At 36.3% G+C, this 22,917-nt stretch overlaps 2 protein-coding genes across 3 annotated transcripts in view; both read left to right on the top strand.

Moving 5' to 3' along the window:
• Nucleotides 1–12,877, top strand: part of LOC119597740 — a 20,732-nt gene extending 7,855 nt beyond the window's left edge. The window contains exons 2-4 of one of the 2 annotated variants that reach the window (XM_037947348.1): nt 5,751–5,975; nt 8,804–11,739; nt 12,041–12,877. In XM_037947348.1, coding sequence (XP_037803276.1) covers nt 5,751–5,975; nt 8,804–11,739; nt 12,041–12,817 — 3,938 coding nt within the window. In that variant the 3' untranslated portion in view covers nt 12,818–12,877. Of the gene's footprint in view, nt 1–5,750; nt 6,270–8,803; nt 11,740–12,040 lie in introns of both variants that reach the window. The other variant, XM_037947347.1, reaches the window with a different exon arrangement.
• Nucleotides 12,878–13,278: 401 nt separating this feature from the next.
• The window catches only part of LOC119597741, a 17,372-nt gene continuing 7,733 nt past the window's right edge, over nt 13,279–22,917 (top strand). The window contains exons 1-5 of the mRNA XM_037947349.1: nt 13,279–14,099; nt 14,429–14,567; nt 15,016–15,135; nt 17,485–18,224; nt 19,656–21,426. Coding sequence (XP_037803277.1) covers nt 13,309–14,099; nt 14,429–14,567; nt 15,016–15,135; nt 17,485–18,224; nt 19,656–19,998 — 2,133 coding nt within the window. The 5' untranslated portion in view covers nt 13,279–13,308 and the 3' untranslated portion in view covers nt 19,999–21,426. The remainder of the gene's footprint in view (nt 14,100–14,428; nt 14,568–15,015; nt 15,136–17,484; nt 18,225–19,655; nt 21,427–22,917) is intronic.

The following is a 22,917-nucleotide window of genomic DNA, read 5'->3' as shown; positions in this document are numbered from 1 at the left end:
GAAGAAAGGAGGACAAAGAAAGAGAAAGAATAAAAGAGGAGGAGAATAATAATGATAATAAAAAAGGAAGAATAAAAAACAACAATAATTATAATAACAAAGTAAAAGAAGAAGAAAGAAAAAGACAAAGAAGAAAGTAGATATCCTAAAAAAATGAAGATGAAAAAGAAGAAGAAGCAGAAAGACAAGAAGAAAAAGAAGAGGGGAAAGAGGAGGAGGAAGACAAAAACAAAAAAGAAGAATGGGATGAGGAAGATGAAGAAGCCTGGACATAGGCACAGTGCAGCATGTTTACTCTCCTATGTACCCTTACTATTCTTGTTCATCTATCCAACCTTCAGACTATACTCATTTGCTTCTTCACTTATTCAACCTTTAGACTATAAAACCGTTCCCTTTCTTCTTTATTAACATCAATGGAGATACCTAGCTTCATTAACATCAACTTCTATAATTCATAATTATAATGTCCTATCACCTCTACTGTATCACACCTCAATAACCTATCTTTTTTTCCCCATTCAATACCTGCTATTTCTATTCCCCTAATTTTTTTTTTTACATCCCAGCCTCTCTTCATCACTGACCTCTCCCTCGCCTCTGCACAGGGGAGTCACTGCCACTGTGGCTGGATGAGGAGTACGAGGAGCAGCTGCAATACGAGGAGTCACTGTCAGAGCTGCTGGTGTGGCTCCTGTGCCCCACCAAATGTCTGGGTTGATCAAGAGACTGTTTACTCTTGGCTCCTGGAACCTTGTCACTTTCCCATCCCGTTGAGGACCCGAGTCGCCTTAATCCCTGTCGTATGTATTTAGTCCTCTTGGTCGAAGCTCCAGAAGCCCCACCTTCATTGTCTAACATTTGCCACTTCCTACCCATACCATTATCTTTCTGGTGCTTTCTTGCTTCATCATCCTTATGCCTTCTCTTTTCCATTTCTTCCTGCTTCCATCTTCTTCCTGAGTCTGCCCTTCTCTTATATGAGCCTGAATCCCGTAAATTTTTTCTGGGACTGGTGAAAATGGCTGTACGTCCACGGTCATCATATATGACAACTGCAGAAGTTGCTGAAGCATTTTTTCCTGGTTGTCTTTCCTTGTGGTAATCTGAAAAGAGGTCATCAAAACTTAATACATGAATATCCTTTGGGGCAGGTAAACTCAACAGCTCTTTTAGCCAATTTAAAATCTGGTGGTATATGTTGAAAGTGCAATTATATGATGAGTTGTACTTTTTTTTTTTGACAGGGAGGAACTAAAGTAAATTTCAAAAAATGCTTCTCGCTGTTATCTGTGATATCAGTTTATTTATGTAAGTTTATATAAAGGTGTTTATATATATATATATATATATATATATATATATATATATATTTATATTGTTCTTTTCTTTTCTTTTCTTTTTCTTCTTTCTGTGGTGTGGGAGTCTGATTTGGTGCTCCAAATATCGTCACAAGAAATGAACAATAGTCATACACACACAAGACATTTAAGAAAATCTGTAAGATGCATTCTTTACTGACAATTTTTGGAAGTTGGGCTCATATTTCCTCATTTATTTCTTAGTTATCTCAAGTATGATTTCTCTGATTCTTGCATCAATTTGTCAGAAATGAAGTCTCTGAACTGTGCACAGTGAATTTTAAGATTGCTTTTGTAGAAAAGTAGTTTTTATGATTAACCCTACACTGAGGAGTTTTACCTTTACCATATCAGGCCTGTGCTTGGTACATGTGTTCTCCCTGCTGTCTGCTAAAAAATTACTTTAATATTACTTTGGAGGGCTGCACTTCCTAAATAAGTGAACAACTTTTGAATGCACAAAACATGGAGAAAGCTTGACCAAGTGTGGCTTGGATATTTGCCCCCCAGCTAAAGGCTTGTTGCATCATGGTAAGAATAAATCCTATCACACACAAATGGAATAATATTTGAGTAAAAGGGATTCCCGGTATTCACTACAAATTATATAAAACAATGGGGGATAAAAATACAATACAGTAAACTTCAAAATCTCTTAGGATGACATCAAGTAACATAATATTATTCTGGTACACAAGAGTTTTAGTAATAAGTAAGTGGTAACAGTAAATGACTTTTAACACAAAACTGAATGTTTCTCTTTAATTGTTGGAGCTGAAACAAAAGACTATCACACCGATTCAAGAAATGTTTTGTTTCTTAAAACTTTTTTTTTTTTTACCTTATAGTACATTTATCATCAACTGGGGTTGAGGCAAGGCTGAATTTTGACATTTTAAATGATGATATAACTACAGTATAATATTCAAGAATTTTCTAGGAGAAACCATGGATAATATATTATCACTGTTCCCAAAGCAGCAATACCCAAGAATGTACAGTGTGATAATCCTTCACAAGAGTCTGGTCTGGAGTAAGGCAAGAATGCCATAACCATGGCTCTCCCAATCACTCTGTACATGCTCTAACCATCTTTAATTCCCCTGGCTGGCTTCAATGTCAGTTCTACTTGATCAAATAAATGCAACACCAACAACAACAATATCAACATTGATAAGACCAACAGTGACTGAGAAAATAATTTGTGATTGTTATGAGAAAATCATAAAAGTACAATTTCTGTCTATGACAATGCATGGAAGTATAAAATCCATAAAATGTATGAAACTTTTCTTTTATAGTATTTCCTGCATAAATTGAAAATAACAAAATTATTTGATACAGAAATATGATACTAAGTGCATCTCTTTTGACCTTCATTCTTCAAGGGTAAACAATTAATTTATTCTTTTTGTTTATCCCTACCATATATACAAATATATACATCCATAATATATATATATATATAAATAAAAATATAAATATAAATATAAATATATATATACACACACACACACACACACACACGAGGCTGTGGTAGTTGAGCGGTTAGAGCATCGGACTCAAGACTGTCACGACGGCAATCTGAGTACGAGGATTCAAGTCACCGGCCGGTGCATTGTTCCCTTGGGCAAGAAACTTCACCTCGATTGCCTACCTAGCCACTGGGTGGGTAAGCCAGCCCAAGTCAGTGCCGGTCTCAAACTGGGTAAATAGAGATGGTGACTCGATAAACACACCGGGTGGAAGGCAACGGCAAACCATCGCTTTAAACTGCCAAGAAGATCATGGAAAATCCATGATCACCAACATCCTTGTGAGACAGGGCACTTGGGGGGGGGGGGGGAGAACATTATATATATATATATATATATATATATAAAATATATATATATATATATATATATATATATAAATATAAATATAAATATATATATATATATATATATATATATATATATAATATATATATATATACATATATATACAAACATATATATATATTAAAAACATATTATATATATATATATATATAGTTGTTGTATATATATATATTGTTGTATATATATATATATTTTGTATATATATATATGTGGTATATATTTTATATTTATATATATATATATAATATATATATAATATATAATATTTATATTTAATTTATATATATATATATATATATCTATATAAAATTATATATATATATATATATATATATATATATATTTATATATATATATATATATATATATATTATGATATATATATATATATATATATAATGTTCTCCCCCCCCCCCCCCCCAAGTGCCCTGTCTCAAGGATGTTGGTGATCATGGATTTTCCATGATTTTCTTGGCAGTTTAAAGCGATGGTTTGCCGTTGCCTTCCACCCGGTGTGTTTATCGAGTCACCATCTCTATTTACCCAGTTTGAGACCGGCACTGACTTGGGCTGGCTTACCCACCCAGTGGCTAGGTAGGCAATCGAGGTGAAGTTTCTTGCCCAAGGGAACAATGCACCGGCCGGTGACTTGAATCCTCAAACTCAGATTGCCGTCGTGACAGTCTTGAGTCCGATGCTCTAACCGCTCAACCACCACAGCCTCGTGTGTGTGTGTGTGTGTGTGTATATATATATATATATATTTATATTTATATTTTTATTTATATATATATATATATTATGGATGTATATATTTGTATATATGGTAGGGATAAACAAAAAGAATAAATTAATTGTTTACCCTTGAAGAATGAAGGTCAAAAGAGATGCACTTAGTATCATATTTCTGTATCAAATAATTTTGTTATTTTCAATTTATGCAGGAAATACTATAAAAGAAAAGTTTCATACATTTTATGGATTTTATACTTCCATGCATTGTCATAGACAGAAATTGTACTTTTATGATTTTCTCATAACAATCACAAATTATTTTCTCAGTCACTGTTGGTCTTCTCAATGTTGATATTGTTGTTGTTGGTGTTGCATTTATTTGATCAAGTAGAACTGACATTGAAGCCAGCCAGGGGAATTAAAGATGGTTAGAGCATGTACAGTGATTGGGAGAGCCATGGTTATGGCATTCTTGCCTTACTCCAGACCAGACTCTTGTGAAGGATTATCACACTGTACATTCTTGGGTATTGCTGCTTAGGGAACAGTGATAATATATTATCCATGGTTTCTCCTAGAAAATTCTTGAATATTATACTGTAGTTATAACATCATTTAAAATGTCAAAATTCAGCCTTGCCTCAACCCCAGTTGATGTTAAATGTACTATAAGGTAAAAAAAAAAAGTTTTAAGAAACAAAACATTTCTTGAATCGGTGTGATAGTCTTTTGTTTCAGCTCCAACAATTATAGAGAAACATTCAGTTTTGTGTTAAAAGTAATTTACTGTTACCACTTACTTATTACTAAAACTCTTGTGTACCAGAATAATATTATGTTACTTGATGTCATCCTAAGAGATTTTGAAGTTTACTGTATTGTATTTTTATCCCCCATTGTTTTATATAATTTGTAGTGAATACCGGGAATTCCTTTTACTCAAATATTATTCCATTTGTGTGTGATAGGATTTATTCTTACCATGATGCAACAAGCCTTTAGCTGGGTGGCAAATATCCAAGCCACACTTGGTCAAGCTTTCTCCATGTTTTGTGCATTCAATAGTTGTTCACTTATTTAGGAAGTGCAGCCCTCCAAAGTAATATTAAAGTAATTTTTTAGCAGACAGCAGGGAGAACACATGTACCAAGCACAGGCCTGATATGGTAAAGGTAAAACTCCTCAGTGTAGGGTTAATCATAAAAACTACTTTTCTACAAAAGCAATCTTAAAATTCACTGTGCACAGTTCAGAGACTTCATTTCTGACAAATTGATGCAAGAATCAGAGAAATCATACTTGAGATAACTAAGAAATAAATGAGGAAATATGAGCCCAACTTCCAAAAATTGTCAGTAAAGAATGCATCTTACAGATTTTCTTAAATGTCTTGTGTGTGTATGACTATTGTTCATTTCTTGTGACGATATTTGGAGCACCAAATCAGACTCCCACACCACAGAAAGAAGAAAAAGAAAAGAAAAGAAAAGAACAATATAAATATATATATATATATATATATATATATATATATATATATATATAAACACCTTTATATAAACTTACATAAATAAACTGATATCACAGATAACAGCGAGAAGCATTTTTTGAAATTTACTTTAGTTCCTCCCTGTCAAAAAAAAAAAGTACAACTCATCATATAATTGCACTTTCAACTTATACCACCAGATTTTAAATTGGCTAAAAGAGCTGTTGAGTTTACCTGCCCCAAAGGATATTCATGTATTAAGTTTTGATGACCTCTTTTCAGATTACCACAAGGAAAGACAACCAGGAAAAAATGCTTCAGCAACTTCTGCAGTTGTCATATATGATGACCGTGGACGTACAGCCATTTTCACCAGTCCCAGAAAAAATTTACGGGATTCAGGCTCATATAAGAGAAGGGCAGACTCAGGAAGAAGATGGAAGCAGGAAGAAATGGAAAAGAGAAGGCATAAGGATGATGAAGCAAGAAAGCACCAGAAAGATAATGGTATGGGTAGGAAGTGGCAAATGTTAGACAATGAAGGTGGGGCTTCTGGAGCTTCGACCAAGAGGACTAAATACATACGACAGGGATTAAGGCGACTCGGGTCCTCAACGGGATGGGAAAGTGACAAGGTTCCAGGAGCCAAGAGTAAACAGTCTCTTGATCAACCCAGACATTTGGTGGGGCACAGGAGCCACACCAGCAGCTCTGACAGTGACTCCTCGTATTGCAGCTGCTCCTCGTACTCCTCATCCAGCCACAGTGGCAGTGACTCCCCTGTGCAGAGGCGAGGGAGAGGTCAGTGATGAAGAGAGGCTGGGATGTAAAAAAAAAATTAGGGGAATAGAAATAGCAGGTATTGAATGGGGAAAAAAAGATAGGTTATTGAGGTGTGATACAGTAGAGGTGATAGGACATTATAATTATGAATTATAGAAGTTGATGTTAATGAAGCTAGGTATCTCCATTGATGTTAATAAAGAAGAAAGGGAACGGTTTTATAGTCTAAAGGTTGAATAAGTGAAGAAGAAAATGAGTATAGTCTGAAGGTTGGATAGATGAACAAGAATAGTAAGGGTACATAGGAGAGTAAACATGCTGCACTGTGCCTATGTCCAGGCTTCTTCATCTTCCTCATCCCATTCTTCTTTTTTGTTTTTGTCTTCCTCCTCCTCTTTCCCCTCTTCTTTTTCTTCTTGTCTTTCTGCTTCTTCTTCTTTTTCATCTTCATTTTTTTAGGATATCTACTTTCTTCTTTGTCTTTTTCTTTCTTCTTCTTTTACTTTGTTATTATAATTATTGTTGTTTTTTATTCTTCCTTTTTTATTATCATTATTATTCTCCTCCTCTTTTATTCTTTCTCTTTCTTTGTCCTCCTTTCTTCTTTCTTTTTCATCTTCATTATCATCATCCCCTCCATTTTCTTCTTCTTCTTTTTCTTTCATCATCTTCCACTTCATCATCTTGTTCTTTCTTTTTCTTTCATCTTCTTTCCTTGTCTTTTTCTTTATTGATTCTCCTCCTCCTCCTTCTCCTTTCCCTCCTCCACCTCCTCCTCTTTGCTTGCATAGACTAGGTTGCTCAAAATCTTTATAGATCCCTTTGCACTTTCCAGGCTTAGAAAGAAGCAAATTAGGTATGTTTAGAAGTTATCATTGTTTAGTTATTGCCTTGTGTTAAAGGGATTATGTATTTGATGGGAGTTTCACATATAGCATTTTTGCATGACTAAAATGATTAAAGGTTATGATGACATAATAGTAAAAAATCTGGCTTCAATATGTAAGAGTGAGAGAAACAAAGGAATTATTATAGACTTCATGCCCATAACATAGGAAGAGAAACTTACAAATAGGTTTTAATGAGACAGGAAGTTAAAGACAAAGCAGATGATTTTACTTCACTTTAGTTCTGTTTATTTATTGTATTGTGAAATTATGATTTTAGCCAGTAGGAGGCCTTTTTAAAATATTAGAAAAGATATAGCTAACAAAATCTATAAAGCAACTAAAGTTCTGATTTATAGTACCTAATCTAGAAAAAACACAGAAGTAAAAGCAAGCCAATACAAAGTAGGAAATGAAAATCATTAAAAGAATAAATAAGCAAAAAAGCTTTTTACGGAATTATGTTAATGGCTTTGATAATTACAATCTTAAAGCATGAGTTTGTTTTCCTGGATGCAGTTGCTGCAATGTATGTATGTGATATCTCTTGTATAGTATGGATAGAATTAAATTTCCTGTTGGGATGCTGTGCCTAAACATTGCATACATAGGCCTTTTGCCTTAGATATGCTTAGTACTTTGAAATATGTGATGTAGGCACTCTGCCAATTTTGGGTGATTCAGGACAGTGTTGTATTATATGATTATAGTTCAGTAAAACTCCTCTAGCTTATAATTATGCACTGCTGTATCTCTTAAGGCATTGAATCAACTGTCTAGGATTTTTAAAAACAAAATCCAAGAGATACATCACTCACTGGTTAATAAAAAGAGAAAAGAAAAAATCTGCTTGGTTGGCTGTGCTGAAAAAAAGGGAGAAAAAAAAAATTCTGCTTGGTTGGCTGTGCTGCACTGTAGAAGGCCACACATTCAGGGTGGTGGGTGCCAGCAGGGTCGGGAGGCCAGTGAGACAGGGAGTGGAGAGCACGTTCAGAGGAGATGGCAAAGTCTCGGCAAAAGGTGGATGATATTACCACTTGAGGTACACTGGATTTTAGCCTGGCTTGGGGGAATTTTTTATATATAGCTCAGAACCTCTGTCATCTTAATATAGCGTCTTAGATGTCTGGCATAGTTTACAATGTAAATATCACACACTTATTTATGCTTGAAAGCCAGAAAAGTGTAAATACCAGTAGAATAGGCTATGAATTGCACAAAACTAAGAAAGCCTGTACTTGCCACCTATGGAAGTTACAGTTGATCAGGTGCCAGTTCATAATTCTGTTACTGCAACATTAGTGATGTAACAGTTGACAGTTAGTGTTTCATAAAAATATGACATGACAGAAAAAAAAAATTGGAAGCATGTTTAATTTCTTTTACTCTTAATGGAATATTATTTGCTTTGATATGCTTTCAAATGACTCTGTGACCATATATGTCTGCATAGCATAGCTTGATGATATTTGACAACTTTCTCTTCTGCGTATCCGAGTATTTCACTGATAGCATCTTTGATACATCCTATGTATATCATGAATGCTTTGATAAGTGAATCTTTTTTTTTTTTTTTTAAGAACAAAAGAATATCATTGCATATTAAACAAAAGGAGAGAGTTAAGAAATTAAAATTTTCTTCCCCCCTCCCCCCTTCACTTTCAGGAAAAGAGAATAAACGATCTGGAACAGCAAGCAGAGCACGTTCAAGATCACCTTCTGAGCAAGGTTTCAGTTCCACCAAGAAAAAATTGCCTTACAAAAAATCTTCAGAAAAGTGGCCATCCAAGAAGTCACCTCCATGGGCACCACCAGTCACCCAGGATAAAGAGAGCACAAGAGCATCCTCCCCTGTTGAAGCTGCTAGCAAAGTCTCAAAATCATGGGGAAATGGCAGGAAATCACCTCGCCCCTACATGCGCCATACTCTCTCTACCTCGTCTAGTAGAAAAACTGAAGTAAAGGCAAGCCACCACAAAACCAACAAAAGTATATCAAAAGAGAGTGTTGTAAAAATCTGTGATGATGAATCTGAAGAGAAATGCGACAAATCTCCAAGAGCAAAATGTGATACTTCACCCAAAGGAAATGCAGAAGTTCCCCTTATATCAAGCCAGAAACAGCTTCCAAGGGGTAGTTTTGGAGAAATGCTCTTAAAAAAGACACTGAAAGGCAAACTAAAGGTTTGCCCACTAGCTAACAAAACTGTGGAGAAAGGAGAAACTTCAGGAGAAGCTGGTGGTACCAAGAAAGAAGAAATATCAGAAATAAGGGAAGTGTTGCAGCAGGACTGCGATACATTAGACCAAGAAGATGAAGATGAACTTCAGCTAAGATTGATTGCCCTTCAGTCCTCTTTGAAGGTGCTGAGTGATGTAAGGAGAGAAGGTTGCCAGTCTGTGAACATTGGGAATATAGTAGTTGACCTTTCATTGTCTTTGCCTCAAGACAGCATAGAGCAGCCAGTGGAAGAGGAAGAGAAAGAAGCAGCACCTAGTGATCTTCCTGATCAGGGAAATAATGAAAATATTGGTGATTTTCAGGATCAGTTACCAGATCATCACATACAATCCGATGCAGAAAGCTCATCACCCTTGAAAAGCAATCAGAGTTTCGATACAAAATTAGAAGAAAGCACTCCAAAAAATGATGAGGTAGACCTTATATTGGATGATTTAAGTCAGAGCTCAACGAGATCACAACCAGGTTCAAGCATCGCTGGACTAGAACTGGAATTGGATGCCATATCAACAAATAAAAGTTATCTGGATGATGGTGAAGACAGTACAAGACAGCTTGTCACAAATATTGGAGAACAGCTGCAAAGAGAAATTAAGGATCTTGCTGACTCTAATCAGGATCCTGTTGATATGGATATATGTGATAGTTCTCCAAGTGATGAAGATGAAAGTTTGTTTGACGAAGACATCTTGAAGGATATAGGAGAAGACATCTCTTTGGATAAGGTGTCTTCGCCTGACCCATCAACTGGTTCTAACATAGGGTCACAAGCAAAGAATTATCCAGTGCCTGTTCTAGATCCAGGAGGACAGGAAAGTTTTCATCATAACAGTAGCAACAGCACCAAAAGTAGTAGTAATAATAACAGTAATAGTAATTTCCAAATCCCAGTGGAATGGGCCTATATGATGCCACCTCCTCCCCCACCTGACCAGCCACCCAATGATATTAGTAACATCAATAATTGGTGTTATGATCAGAACATGTATCTCCAGACCATGCAGTCTTCCTATGATTCAAATGAGCAGTATCAGCAGTACAATTCATATGGTACTCCCACTTCTGACTGGGGACTGCAGCCTCAGCAACCTACACAGTGGAATGAATCAAAGCCAGAGAATTATGAAAACATATCTGAACAAACAGAAAACATGCAAGAGAATGCTGAAACACCAGCTTCTCCTGAGCATGCAACTAGTAAAACCCTCACACCTGAAAAAGAAGAACCAAAGCCAGACAACAGCCCACAGGAAGATTTAAAAGATCTTCCAGCAGAACACTACCAAGCCTTCATGTCTGCAGTGCTTAACCAGCAGAAGACTCGGCAGAAGAACAGCGGCACACAAAGAAACTTAATTGAAGTGCAGTTAATCAAATATGGCAATTCATCCAATATCCAGGCTGAGGCTGTGAAAAAGGCTTCTTCAGGTGCTGGTACCAGTGGGGGAGCTGTGCTGCAGGTGAACAAAAGATCAAGGGCTAGAAGGAGGAAACGAGAAAGACAGAAAGAAAAAATAAAGCAGCTTAAACAGTTGAAGGCACAAGAAAAATTGGCAAAGGGAAAGGAATCCATTGTTCAGAGTTATCTCCAACCGGGACTTGATTCAGTGCCAAGTGTTTCTGAAGATGAAGATGAAGACCTCCTAAGGGCACAGCTTTTAATTGACCTTTCTCGAAAGAAGAACCAAAAACAGATAGAACCTGTGGTAGAACTTCCAAAATCATCTCTTTCTGATTATCAAACAGTGACTGTAAAAGACATCCAAGCTGCCCAGGATAGGTTTGATTCTCATTCTTCAAGCTACATGGGCCACGAAAGCACACCACCTCTGAGCTACCCCTCATCACTGGACTCTTGTCCGAGGTTGAGACCAGTGAGCAAGACAGCTATTGTGAAGATGCATCAACATCAGGCAAGGTTTAGAGAGAATAGCCCAACTCATAAAGTGAAGGTCAGCTTGAGACATGGCTTGTCTGATATAGGTGGCTTTGGCTTAGATCCAAAGAACAGTAGATATGATTATCCCATTCCAAAAGACAATCACAGCCAGAAAGACATGCCCAAGTTTAAGTTTCCTAATATCAAGCCTGTTATTATCAATTTGGAATCTGATTCAGATGATGAGAATGAAGATGGTGAGGAGAGCTGCCAAGATAAAGCCACTGATGAGCCACAACCTTCAGGCAGTGGTGAAGGTGATGGAGTCTTAAGCTCAAGCATAGATCTTTTGCTTAAAAGTATGAGGAATGCCAACAAGCCAGAGAAAAACACCAAATCAAGCACCCAAGGGAAAAAAGGATCAGCCCTCACAAAGAAAACCCCTGTACGAAAAGCTCCTCAGTCGTACAGCACTCCAAATGTAAGTATTTATTTAATTAGTGTCTCTTTCTTCTGATAATGATATTAAACCTTTACGTATATACTTTTCTGACGGGTTGATTCTGGTAATTCTGAGTTGTAGAGAAAACCAAATTGGTTTAAAATTTTTGATAAGAGGAATGAAGAAAAGATAGTGAATTAGTGCATAGTGATGTAATTACTGTATCACATAATCTTGCCTTTCTTTCATAAAAGTATATCTGTCTGACATGATGGTAATCTTTTTTTAGATAATTGAAATACCCAAATAAACCATTTAACTGCTTTATTAAAACCAACAGGTGGTGCGTCATCTTAGTCGAACACAGCAGGTTGAATATCGTAGGCTAAAGGAACAACTCAGAGAAAAGGAAATGCTTCAGAAGAAGCGACAGGAACTGCTTCTACGGCAGAAAGTACTCCAGAAGAAAATGGCTTCTGCTGCAAGAATTTCTCCTGAGAGCCCTCACTCAGGGGACAATGGAGGGGAAATGAGTGATGGAGGGGCTGCTAGAGACCTGCCATCAGTAAACATTCCACAGGTTAAAAGTCAGACTCCCTCAAGGACAGAAGAGGAACACTGTGACCAAGCTGGTAATGGGGGTAACCTTCAGATTCAGGGGGAGACCCCACCACTACCACATTCTGTTTTGCAAGACACAAGAGAAGTGATTTTAAAAGAAACAGGTGGTTTGCAGATACAGCTTGCAAATGTCAATAGAGATAAAGATTTAGGAAGCAGTACAGTAAGTGCAGATGAAAGTTGCCAAGGTGGGTCTGGCACTGTGAAAAGTGTGGAGATGAGGAGAGAGAGAGATTTTTCATGTGCAGGTTCTCCAGTTGAGGACGAAGATGAAGAGATGCTTAGGTTGATGGTACTTAAAACACTCCAGAAAAAAGTAAATGACAAAGCAAAATCAAATGATGAAGAAACTTGTGAAAGTGTAGATGCTGATAGTAAAAGTGAAAAGAATGATGGGTCATACATGTCATCAAATTCAGAAATACTGAAGGTTGTCATACGTCAAAGTATAGATGATGTGCCAACTAATGAAAAGGAAACAAGGAAAAGGCTGTAGAAGTGGCTGCTCGCAGTGTTGTTATTGAAAATCAAACTGATTTGCTCGAAAATAGCAAAGATGTACATCAGGAAGGAGATGTAAATGGAGGGGAGTGGATGGTTCTTGATGAGGTGTTGGAAGAAATTGATGATGGTATTGGAGAAAATGCCAACAGTGAAGAATTGGCAGTGGTTAAGGAGGAACATGACAACAAAACAAAGAAACTGCTAATTAGTGAGGGAGATACTGGGTCTAGTTTAGATTGTAAGGAGACAGAAGGTCCACAAGTGAAAGTGTCTCAAAAACAAGTGAAACTGAATATTTAGTTCAAGAGATAAAAAATAACAATGAATGTAACAATTTCAGTCAGGTAACAGAGTCTGAAAATACTGAAGTAGAAAATCAAACTCCTTGCTGATCATGCTCAAGGTTTGGCTGACAGAAATTTGAATGAAGAAATAGAAGACACAAGAGATAGAGAGATTAATCCTTGTCATAATGGTGAGGGAATGGACAGTGGAAAAAGTGAAATGGAGGAGGCTGGTGGTGGTAAAGAAACCTTAGGAAACAGTAAAGGTGATGAAAGGTACAAAGGTAAAGATACTCAGCAAGTGCCAATTGAAGTGTCAAAGAAATCTGCTAAATCTGTAGATGAACCTGTAGATAGTGTCTTACCTTTTACAACTCAAGAACATTCCAGCAGTGAAAATGCTGAAAAACAAACTGAAGTTGTGATTGCAGACAAATCACAAGATGAGGATAATAATAGTTTATCAGCTGGCAAAGAGGAGCAGGCAAGTCCTCTTAGAATATCATGTATCATTGGTGATCATGACATTGAATCTGCTGAAAGGAAAGAGGATGCAGAGGTCAGTTCAGGAACAGAAATTAAAACTTTTAATAGTATGACCAGTGAGGACAACTCAGAAAGCCAAACTATACAAAAGCAAGTACAGATACATGGGGATGTCGAGGGGAAGGAAAGTCTTGAACATTTGTCTGAAAAAATAGAAAAGAACGAGCTGTTAGAAAAAGATATTTTATTGGTATCTGAAAGTACAAAAACCTTAAAAGGGTCTTCTGTATGTAGCACACCTGTAAATAATTCTGTAATACAAATAAGTGCCATTAGAACCCCAAACACTTTGCCAGCGGCTTTACAAAGACAAAAAAGTAATGCAGTTGGAAGCACTTCCAAATCAAGTAGTTTAAGTGATGTAGATAATGTGACAAGAAAACCAGTAAGGACTAAGAGGTTACTGTTGCTGAAGAGAGTGGAACATGAATACACACAAAAAAGGTAATTTTGCGTAGTAATAGAGTTTTGACTTGTGACAAAAGTTTCAGAAATATTATTATAGTCATATATTAGTAATGCAAAACAGAAGATTCTTTCTGTCTTTCATTTTTGTCCTTGCTTTAGATAAGACTTTGACTACTTAGTAGAGGAAAAATATAGGCTTATATTTTGATTTTGACTTATTTTGAAAATGAACATTCTCACTTGAGTGATTATGTAACTCAGTTTTGAGCATAAATCTGATTATTTGATAAGAGCTTCAAGTTTTTTGTAGTGATAGTTGTCTTTTCAGCTATTTTTTAAAAAAATTTAAAACCTCCATCATACAGGATTGCTATGAATGAAGTGATATCACAACTGGCTTCCCTAGTTCATGAGGCAACAGAAGAAGAGCGACAACGGCAGTCGTTAAAGTCGACTATCAGCAAGTTACGGGAAAAGCTGGGCCAAATGGAGATACAGCTTGAGGCAAGGCTTGCAAAAAGATCTTTCCAGATTAAGTGGAATAAGAATTGTTTTAATTGGAGGACAAGCAAAGTATTTCTTGAAATGGTTTCTTAAGCTAAACTGATTCATCATATCATACCCTTAGTTCCCAAAGTCTTAATTCCTCTAGCCATTCTATACATATTACCAACACAGAATACTGCATAATCATAATTTGTCTGGTAAGTAAGAGCACATATTTTTTTATAGTGAATTCATTTACATCTTTAACTTTACCAGCTATTTGTTGAGAGGTCATGGAATAGGCTAAAAGGCAGATAGGTGGCAAAGAGGTGCTGGAAGTAGATTATCCTGGTATCTTTAGCCAATCACTATTGCTCCTAAGATCTAGTTTCATGCAGGATGGTGAAATAAGGCATGCATGCCTTTTATTGATATTCCTTTTCTAAAGTTGTGATGTTATCTCCAGGACAAAGCCAGCAAATTGAAGGCCAAGATGGCAAGGATTCGAAATCTTCAAACCCAAATAACCAAAGATCGTGAGGAAATAAGCCAGCTCGAACACAAGGGAGAGATACTTGGAAAGAAGGTAAGAAAATTCTCTCATATGTTTCCGGTTACTCCAAAATCAGTATGATATCAGCTGATGACAGTCTATATAATCTATTTGTGAGGCTAATTTACTGTGTGAGGTAAAGGAAATGATTAACCCACTCACGACGGTTGATATCCTATCACAGGGCTAGACTGTCCTTCACTCAGGGATGACATCCTTTTTGTCATGCACAGTCGAGCCTGTTCTAGGTTGTGCATTCTAAATGATTGTATGCTTGTTTGGCACTGGCTCCCATCATTAACCCATTGCCAATGGGTGGCATGTACGCACATGCCATGGCATGGCGGGACTATCTGCCAAGGGGCATGTATGTACATGCCATGAGTTTTTTTTTTTTACAATCACGGCAAAATATTATTTTTCTGGCAGTTAAAGTGTGATTAAGTGGTTTTTAACACTTTCTCATTTTCACTATGCAAAAAAAAAAAAAAGCAACAAACCGAAGATTTCAACTCCATGATGCCGCACGCTGCTTATTTTATTCAGACTACAGAGTGAATAATGATCAACTATGGAGTCTATATAACAAGAAAAATACCCTTCAGTCTCGATTTATCAGGAAGTATGGCAAGTAGAGACTTTAGAAAATAATGAAAACTGAAAATACAACATATCTTCATAGTATTACGAAGAAATGGCATGGGATGCTGGTATTTGGCATGAGTGGTTGCGCATGCTATGGGGATGATATAAGCCCCCGGCAGCGAGGCCCAGGCCACTATGAATACTACCCATCGGGAAAGGGTTAACCCATTTCTGACGGGTAGTATTCATAGAGGCCCAGGCCCTGCTGCCAGGGGCTTATATCGTCGCCCGATCATGTGCGACCACTCATGCCAAATACCAGCATCCCATGCCGTTTCTTTGTAATACTACGAAGATATGTTGTATTTTCAGTTTTCATTATTTTCCAAAGTCTCTACTTGCCCAACTTCCTGATAAATCGAGACTGAAGGATACTTTTGTTGTTATATAGACTCCATAGTTGATCATTATTCGGTCTATAGTCCGAATAAAATAAGCAGTGTGTGAAATCGTCAGTTTGTTGTGTGTGCCTTTTTTTTTTTTTTTCTTTATTATTATTGTTGTTGTTGTTGTTGCATGGTAAAAATGAGAAAGTGTTAAAACCGACTTAATTACACTTTCAGTGGCAGAAAAATAATCTTTTGCCGTGATTGTAACAAAAAAAAAATCATGGCATGTGCGTACATGCCCCCGGCAGATGGTCCCGCCATGTCATGGCATGTGCGTACATGCCACCCGTCGGCAATGGGTTAAGGAGAAACAGCCCCTCAAATGTAGAATTAAAGCCTGCTTTTAGCCTTATTACCTAAATGCCACAGCCAAGATACTAGAGAACAGTGTAAATTAATGTTTTCTGTGCTTCAAATTTTTCCCTTAAGCAGCCAAATTTGCACTCAGCCCAGCACTTGGTGTGGTATGGCACCAGGAGCTTCTGTCGTGAGTAGGTAAATATCTTGCCTATGCAGTAGCACTAGCTTTTCCCAGCAGTTTAGGGAGATATTAAACAATGTAATTTTTTTCATTGAATATTCATATTATTTTGCTTCTCCTTTTTTAAAAAGGAAAATATTGAGATAATATACATCTCATTATATGTTTGGGACCTGGATTTGCAGCAAATGGGACAGCTTTGTTTCACATGCTGGCATAGTTATCTATTACAATATACTATTAGTTTCTCCATTGTCTATTCCCTGTATGTAATGTGGAAGGACTGTTATGGGGAACACAGCTTATGAGAAATTTCATATGAAAATCTTTAGTAACAAACTTGCAGGTATGCCTACATTTGTAGTGATCCAATGAATGATCCAAAGACCTTTTTTCTTTCTTTCTTTCTTTCTTTCTTTCTTTCTTTCTTCTGTTTTTATATCAAATAGGTACAAGTTTTACTTTGCAAATTTGCATTCATATCATCATCGTGCATACATATACTCAATCCTTCACCCCAATTTATGCCTGTGCAGATGTTCCTGTATTGTGAGTGTGAGTTTGTTTTGTATTTATATCTATTAAATGTTTTGTAAAATAATTTTTATAAGAGAAATATTTTCATGGGAGGATAGCAGAATAAGTTTTAACATGTCATTTTTTTCTTTCTTTCTTTCTTTCTTTCCTTTTTCCTCATTAAATAGTCTAGTTTGTGTATTTCTGTGTCTTTTAATGGATCTTTGTGTATTCATTTGATAGATTTGATTTTACTTTGACTTTTACATTTTAGAATGTCACAGGTTTATTATGGCCCTGAAGTATTTGGCATTAATATTGTATTTTCTTTATTTTTGTTTCCCTTTGCAGGAACTTGGGAGTGATTACAAATTGCCAAAAGTTTTGGGGTCTCCCCATTCAAAGTCAAAGGACCATATGAGAAAGAAACAGCTTGCACACAACATAGATGCACTTCGTCAGCAGATTGGCCAGGTGTACAACAGGCAGATGTACAGTAAGACCCAAGCTAAGCTAGAGGCCAAAACGAAAGCTGTTGAGAAGCATATTTCCCCTCTAATTAATGTTAATCAGAAGGAGGAAGGTACTTCTGTAAGGAGAAAAGTATTACAGTCAGGCCAGGCACCTGTGGGCCAAAACCCAAGTCCTGGCAATTGTGTGACCCTTCACATTGCAACTCCACTGAGCGCAACGCAGAATGTAAATGTTAGTGTAGCATGGAACAAAAAGCTTTTTGATAGTTCACTAAATATGCAAAGTGCTGTAAGTATTAAAGGGGCTCCTTCCATGATTAAGAATAAGGGTCAGGCAAAACGTAAAATAATGCAGGACAACGAAAATGCAATAATAAAGGCAGCTAAGACAGAAAATGTTTGTGCATCCAAGGGTACAGAAATGGGAGCAATAATTGATAACAAAGCTCAGAAAGCAAATGAGAACCTGCCTGCAAAAGAATTAGACTGTAAAACAGAGACAGTGCATCCAGCCAGCCAACAGAGTGCCATGAGTGATACAAAGAATGTTTCATTTGAGGATAAACAAAGGCAGAAACCCATTTCTCCCACAAAGGAGCAGACCAGGTCAATGGATGTGTAAGTTTTGTTGTTTTCTTTCTTGATTGTTCATGTAAGTTTTTTGTTTATTTATTTATTTTATTTATTTATTTTTGTTCATGTAACTTTTTTGTTTATTTTACTGTTCATGTATTTATTATTATTTTTTTTTTACTTGATTGTTCATGAAATAAGAATTGATGTAGAATGAATTTACTTATAAGCCTACCCAACAAACAAATGCAAATGTCCACATGATGATGCACATATTCTTATGCACATTTATTTCCTCCCTCCCTCCCTCCATCTCTCCCTCCTCCCTCTCTCCCTCCTCTCTCTCTCTCTCCCTTTCCCTCTCTCTCTCTCCCTCTCCCTCTTCTCCCTCTCTCCTCTTCCCTCTTCTCTCTCTTCCCTCTCCTCTCTTTCCTCTTTCTCCTTTTCCCTCTCCTCTTCCTCTCTTTTTCTCTCTCTCTCCTCCCTCTTCTCCTCTCTCTCCCCTCTTCTCTCTCTCTCTCCTCTCTCTCTCTTCTCTCTCTCCTCCTCTCCCTCTCCCTCTCTCTCTCTCTCTCTCTCTCCTCTCTCTCTCTCTCTCTCTCCTTTTCCTCTCTCTCTCTCTCTCCTCTCTCTCCTCTCCCTCTCGCCTCTCCCTCTCTCCTCTCTCCTCTCCCTCTCTCCTCTCTCTCTCTCTCTCTCTCTTTCTCTTTCTCTCCTCTTCCTCTTTCTCACTCTTTCTCTCTCTCTCTCTTCTTTCCTCTCTCTTCTCTCTCTCTCTCCCTCTCCTCTTCCCTCTCTCTCCTTCTCTCTCTCTCTTCTCTCTCTTCCTCTCTCTCTCTTCCTCTCTCTCTCCTCTTTTCTCCTCCTTCTCCTCTCTCCCTCTCTCTCTCCCTCCTCCCTCTCCCTCTCTCTCCCCCCTCTCTCTCTCTCCTCTCTCTCTCTCCTCTTCTCTCTCTCTCTCTCCTCTCCCTCCCTCCCTCCTCCCTCTCTCTCTCTCTCTCCTCCTCTCTCTCTCTTTCCTCTCTCTCCCTCTCTCTCTCTCTCTCTCTCTCTCTCTCTCTCTCTCTCTCTCTCTCTGTTTTGTTTTTGGTTAACACAATATTGCCTCAAATCTCAGACAAGAAGAAAACTGGCAACTCACCCTTTACCCTGGAATTCTCTGATTTGCCAAGTTTCTTTTTCTTCAAATCAACTGACAATGAAAACAATTTTTATATATCCTATATTTCATAATTTCTAAACAGCATTATTTTTTTGGGTGTGTATGGATGTTCATGTATGTTCTTTTCATGCTTACGTGCATTTGTGTGTGTGTGCGTACACCTGCCTTCATTGAAACTTTATTAATTTTTCTCAAAAGAGTCCAGGATGAGTTGCCAGTGTTTTACTTCGGGAGATGAGATTGGAGGTAGTATATTAAAACACAAAGGTATACAGCTGTAATTTGATATTAATGTTCTGATTTCCACACAACAGTACAGAGAGGATAGATGAAATGAACATGCTGTGTCCCTATGATTTGTTGGGCCGCTGCAACGACGATTCCTGCTCATATCAGCATCTGAGACATCCAAGTCATTTGACCAGTAAGACTACTGAGATTCATGGGGATCCTACAGGTTTGTCAAGCCACACATCTGTTTTAGAAAGACAAGGGGCATTAGGAGAATGTACGGTAAGAATAACCTCCTCAAATGAAACTGAGCCTAAAGATCCTTTGACAAACAGTGGTAGTGCTGAGAATATTGATGGAAAAGTGGATTCAGAGCAGACTATTCCTCAGGCAGACTGCAAAGTAGGATGGCCTTCAAGTAAGTAATAGTCAGATGCCTTGCAGTGACAAGGTTGACAGTAACCTTAATCTGTGCCAAACAAATAAGGAAGATTTTATTTTTGTAAAACCAACTCAGCACTGTGGTGATAGTGAAGAAATTTCAGAGCTATTTATATCAGCTTGTGACAGGTCTGAGAAATTAAACCAGGGAGTGGACAGTATTGTAGAGCAAATAGCAATAACCCCATGTATTTATTCTGAACAGAATAATGAGACAAGTGAGAAATGTGAAACTTTAGTTTCTTTGAAAGAAGCGGTTATAGAATCTGAGATAATAGAGGTCAACAATGATAAACATAGAAATTTGCATTCAGCATTGCCACTTCAGTTGCAAGAAGGCTTGCCTGAGGTTTTGGAGGAATTTTCAAAGAAAAGTCCAGCCGAAAGCAATACAGATATCAAAAGTGTACCTGAGACAGATATCAAAGATGAATTACCAAAAGATCTTCTGGAGGAGAAAATACCAGAGTCTGATGAGAAAGAAGAATCAGGAGAGTCAGCTGCTCAGTCACTCCTATCCATAGATGAAAAGACCAGCTCAGGAGAACAAGAGGATGAGTTGAAAGTAGAAGTTAAAGATGCCTCAACCACTGCTTTGAAGCAGAAGAAAACTCTTTCAAAGAGGAGTACTCCAAGGAAGCGTACAAGGAACTCAGATTTAACCTTAGATCTTGATGTGCTGTCTCAAAGCCCAGAGCCAACAGCAAGGAGGACGAGGAGAAGTATTAATCAAAAAGATGTGGCCGGAGCACTGATAGCCACAAATAGAAATAGTTCAAAAAAGGATCTAACAAAGGAAAGATCCACTCCTGTAAAAGTTTCCCCGAGAAGAGGAGGGCGTAAGACAAGAGGGGGCAAGAGATAGAGGAGAGTATGCCTGTATCTTTTTTTTTCCCTTCATTAGATAATGTGTATAAAGCTATAAGCCATTTCAAGGGGATACTTATTTAAATAAAGATATGAAGAGTGGTTACAAGTTCTCTTTACAAGTCATTGATTTTGATTTCTGTATATGTATGTGGATTATATATATTTTTTTATTTTCCTTTTAGGAATAAAGAAAAACTTGCATCGTAAGATGAGCCATCCCTCCTTCTTTTTCATTTAAGGAATATATAGTTTTGATATGTATTGTTGATATTTGCCACTTTTGTTCATAATATGGTCAGATATTTTTCCAACTTTTGATTACCAAATTTATAAAACCATCTGGTGACTCACTAAACAGATAATTCATGTAAAAAATTCTTGCAGTAAAAATCTGCTGTCACTATTTCAAGTTCATTTACAAGGAAGTTTTATGCAGTTTTCAATATGAAATGTTTATTAGCCTTATCAAATAATATTAGCCTTTGGAGATTTCAGTTTGTCCATTGGATCCACCACCCATGTGCTGCCCACCTGCCGCTTGAGGTAAGGAAGTGCGAAGTTGTAGATTGCTTATCGTAATTGTGATTATTATTAGTAGTGTTAACTATGATTATCTGATATGCATTATTCATTATTTTGGTTATCATTATGAGATTATGACGTGTATAGTTATTGTTGTTTTATTATTATTATTATTATTATTATAGTTGTTCTTGTAGTTATCATTATTATTATTATTAATGATTTTATTATCATTATTATTATTAGTAAGGTTGTTATTATTATTATTATTATTATTATTATTATTATTATTATTATTATTATTATTATTAATTATTGTTAATTATTATTATTGCCATCATCATCATCATCATCATCATCATTGTTATTATTGTTGTTCTTGTTATTATTGCTATAGCTGTTGAATAATATGGTTTTTGTAACAATAATTTTTGTTTATTTTTTTTTTTTTTTATTTGTATTGTTTATTTTTTTTTATTGTTATTTTTATTATTATTATTATTATTATTAATTATTATTATTATTATTATTATTATTATTATTATTATTATTACTATTACTATTACTATTATTATCATCATCATTATCATTATCTTTTTTTTAAACCATCCTTCTTATAATTGTAATGGTGATGATAATGATATCATCATTATAATAATAATTATGATTATGATTATTACTTTTATTATTATCATGATCAGCATCAGCATCATTGCTATTACTCTTGTTATTATTGTTAAGATAACATTAACAACAGTAATAGAAATAAATATCAAAACTTTTCCAATCAAAATTCAAGGAATGGGGTAAATAGGTGCGGTCAGATAGCCTAATAACTGACTCCTTAGCAACTAAGTATTTATAGAGCCTTCTGTATATTCAGAAAAGACTAACACATAACCATAGTGAGACAGTTCATGCATCATTGACTCCCAGTATCTGTGGGGTTATGTGGACTGACTGACTTTTTTTTTTCCCAGAGAGATACTTAGTGGAGCTATGTCAGTTTGAGAAATAACTTGCATGTTTGTATTTGAGTCTTAGGACTAGTGGATAGGGTTTGCTTATTTACAAGAATAGACATGGGGGCAGATTCAGAACTATGGGATACTCTACATTATTGTGATTTCATATGTAAATGAGTAATAAATAAGATAGGTGTAAGGTAATATAAATGTAATATGAATATGAGGAATGCTATTTTTCATTCATGTTGAATTTTATATTTACAAAAATTAATTTGATATTTCTCTATGCCATTTCTACTCATTGATATATATATATGTTTGAATATATCATGTACAATAGATGTACAGTGATACTATCACTGACATTGCATAACCATATAGTTTTCTGATGTCTTTTCCATAGAATATTCTGGTTTTTGTCTTTGTTTACTATGGAACTCCTACATTTTTGTTTCTTTGTTTGTTTTTTGGATTTTTTCTCTTCCCTGTTACTTTTTTTTATCATTCACTGGGTCATAGTTAAATCCCTTCATTACAAATATTT

This window comes from Penaeus monodon, chromosome 40 (genome assembly GCF_015228065.2).
Source record: "Penaeus monodon isolate SGIC_2016 chromosome 40, NSTDA_Pmon_1, whole genome shotgun sequence".
NCBI lineage: Eukaryota > Metazoa > Arthropoda > Malacostraca > Decapoda > Penaeidae > Penaeus > Penaeus monodon.
This window is presented reverse-complemented; position numbering and strand designations above follow the sequence as displayed.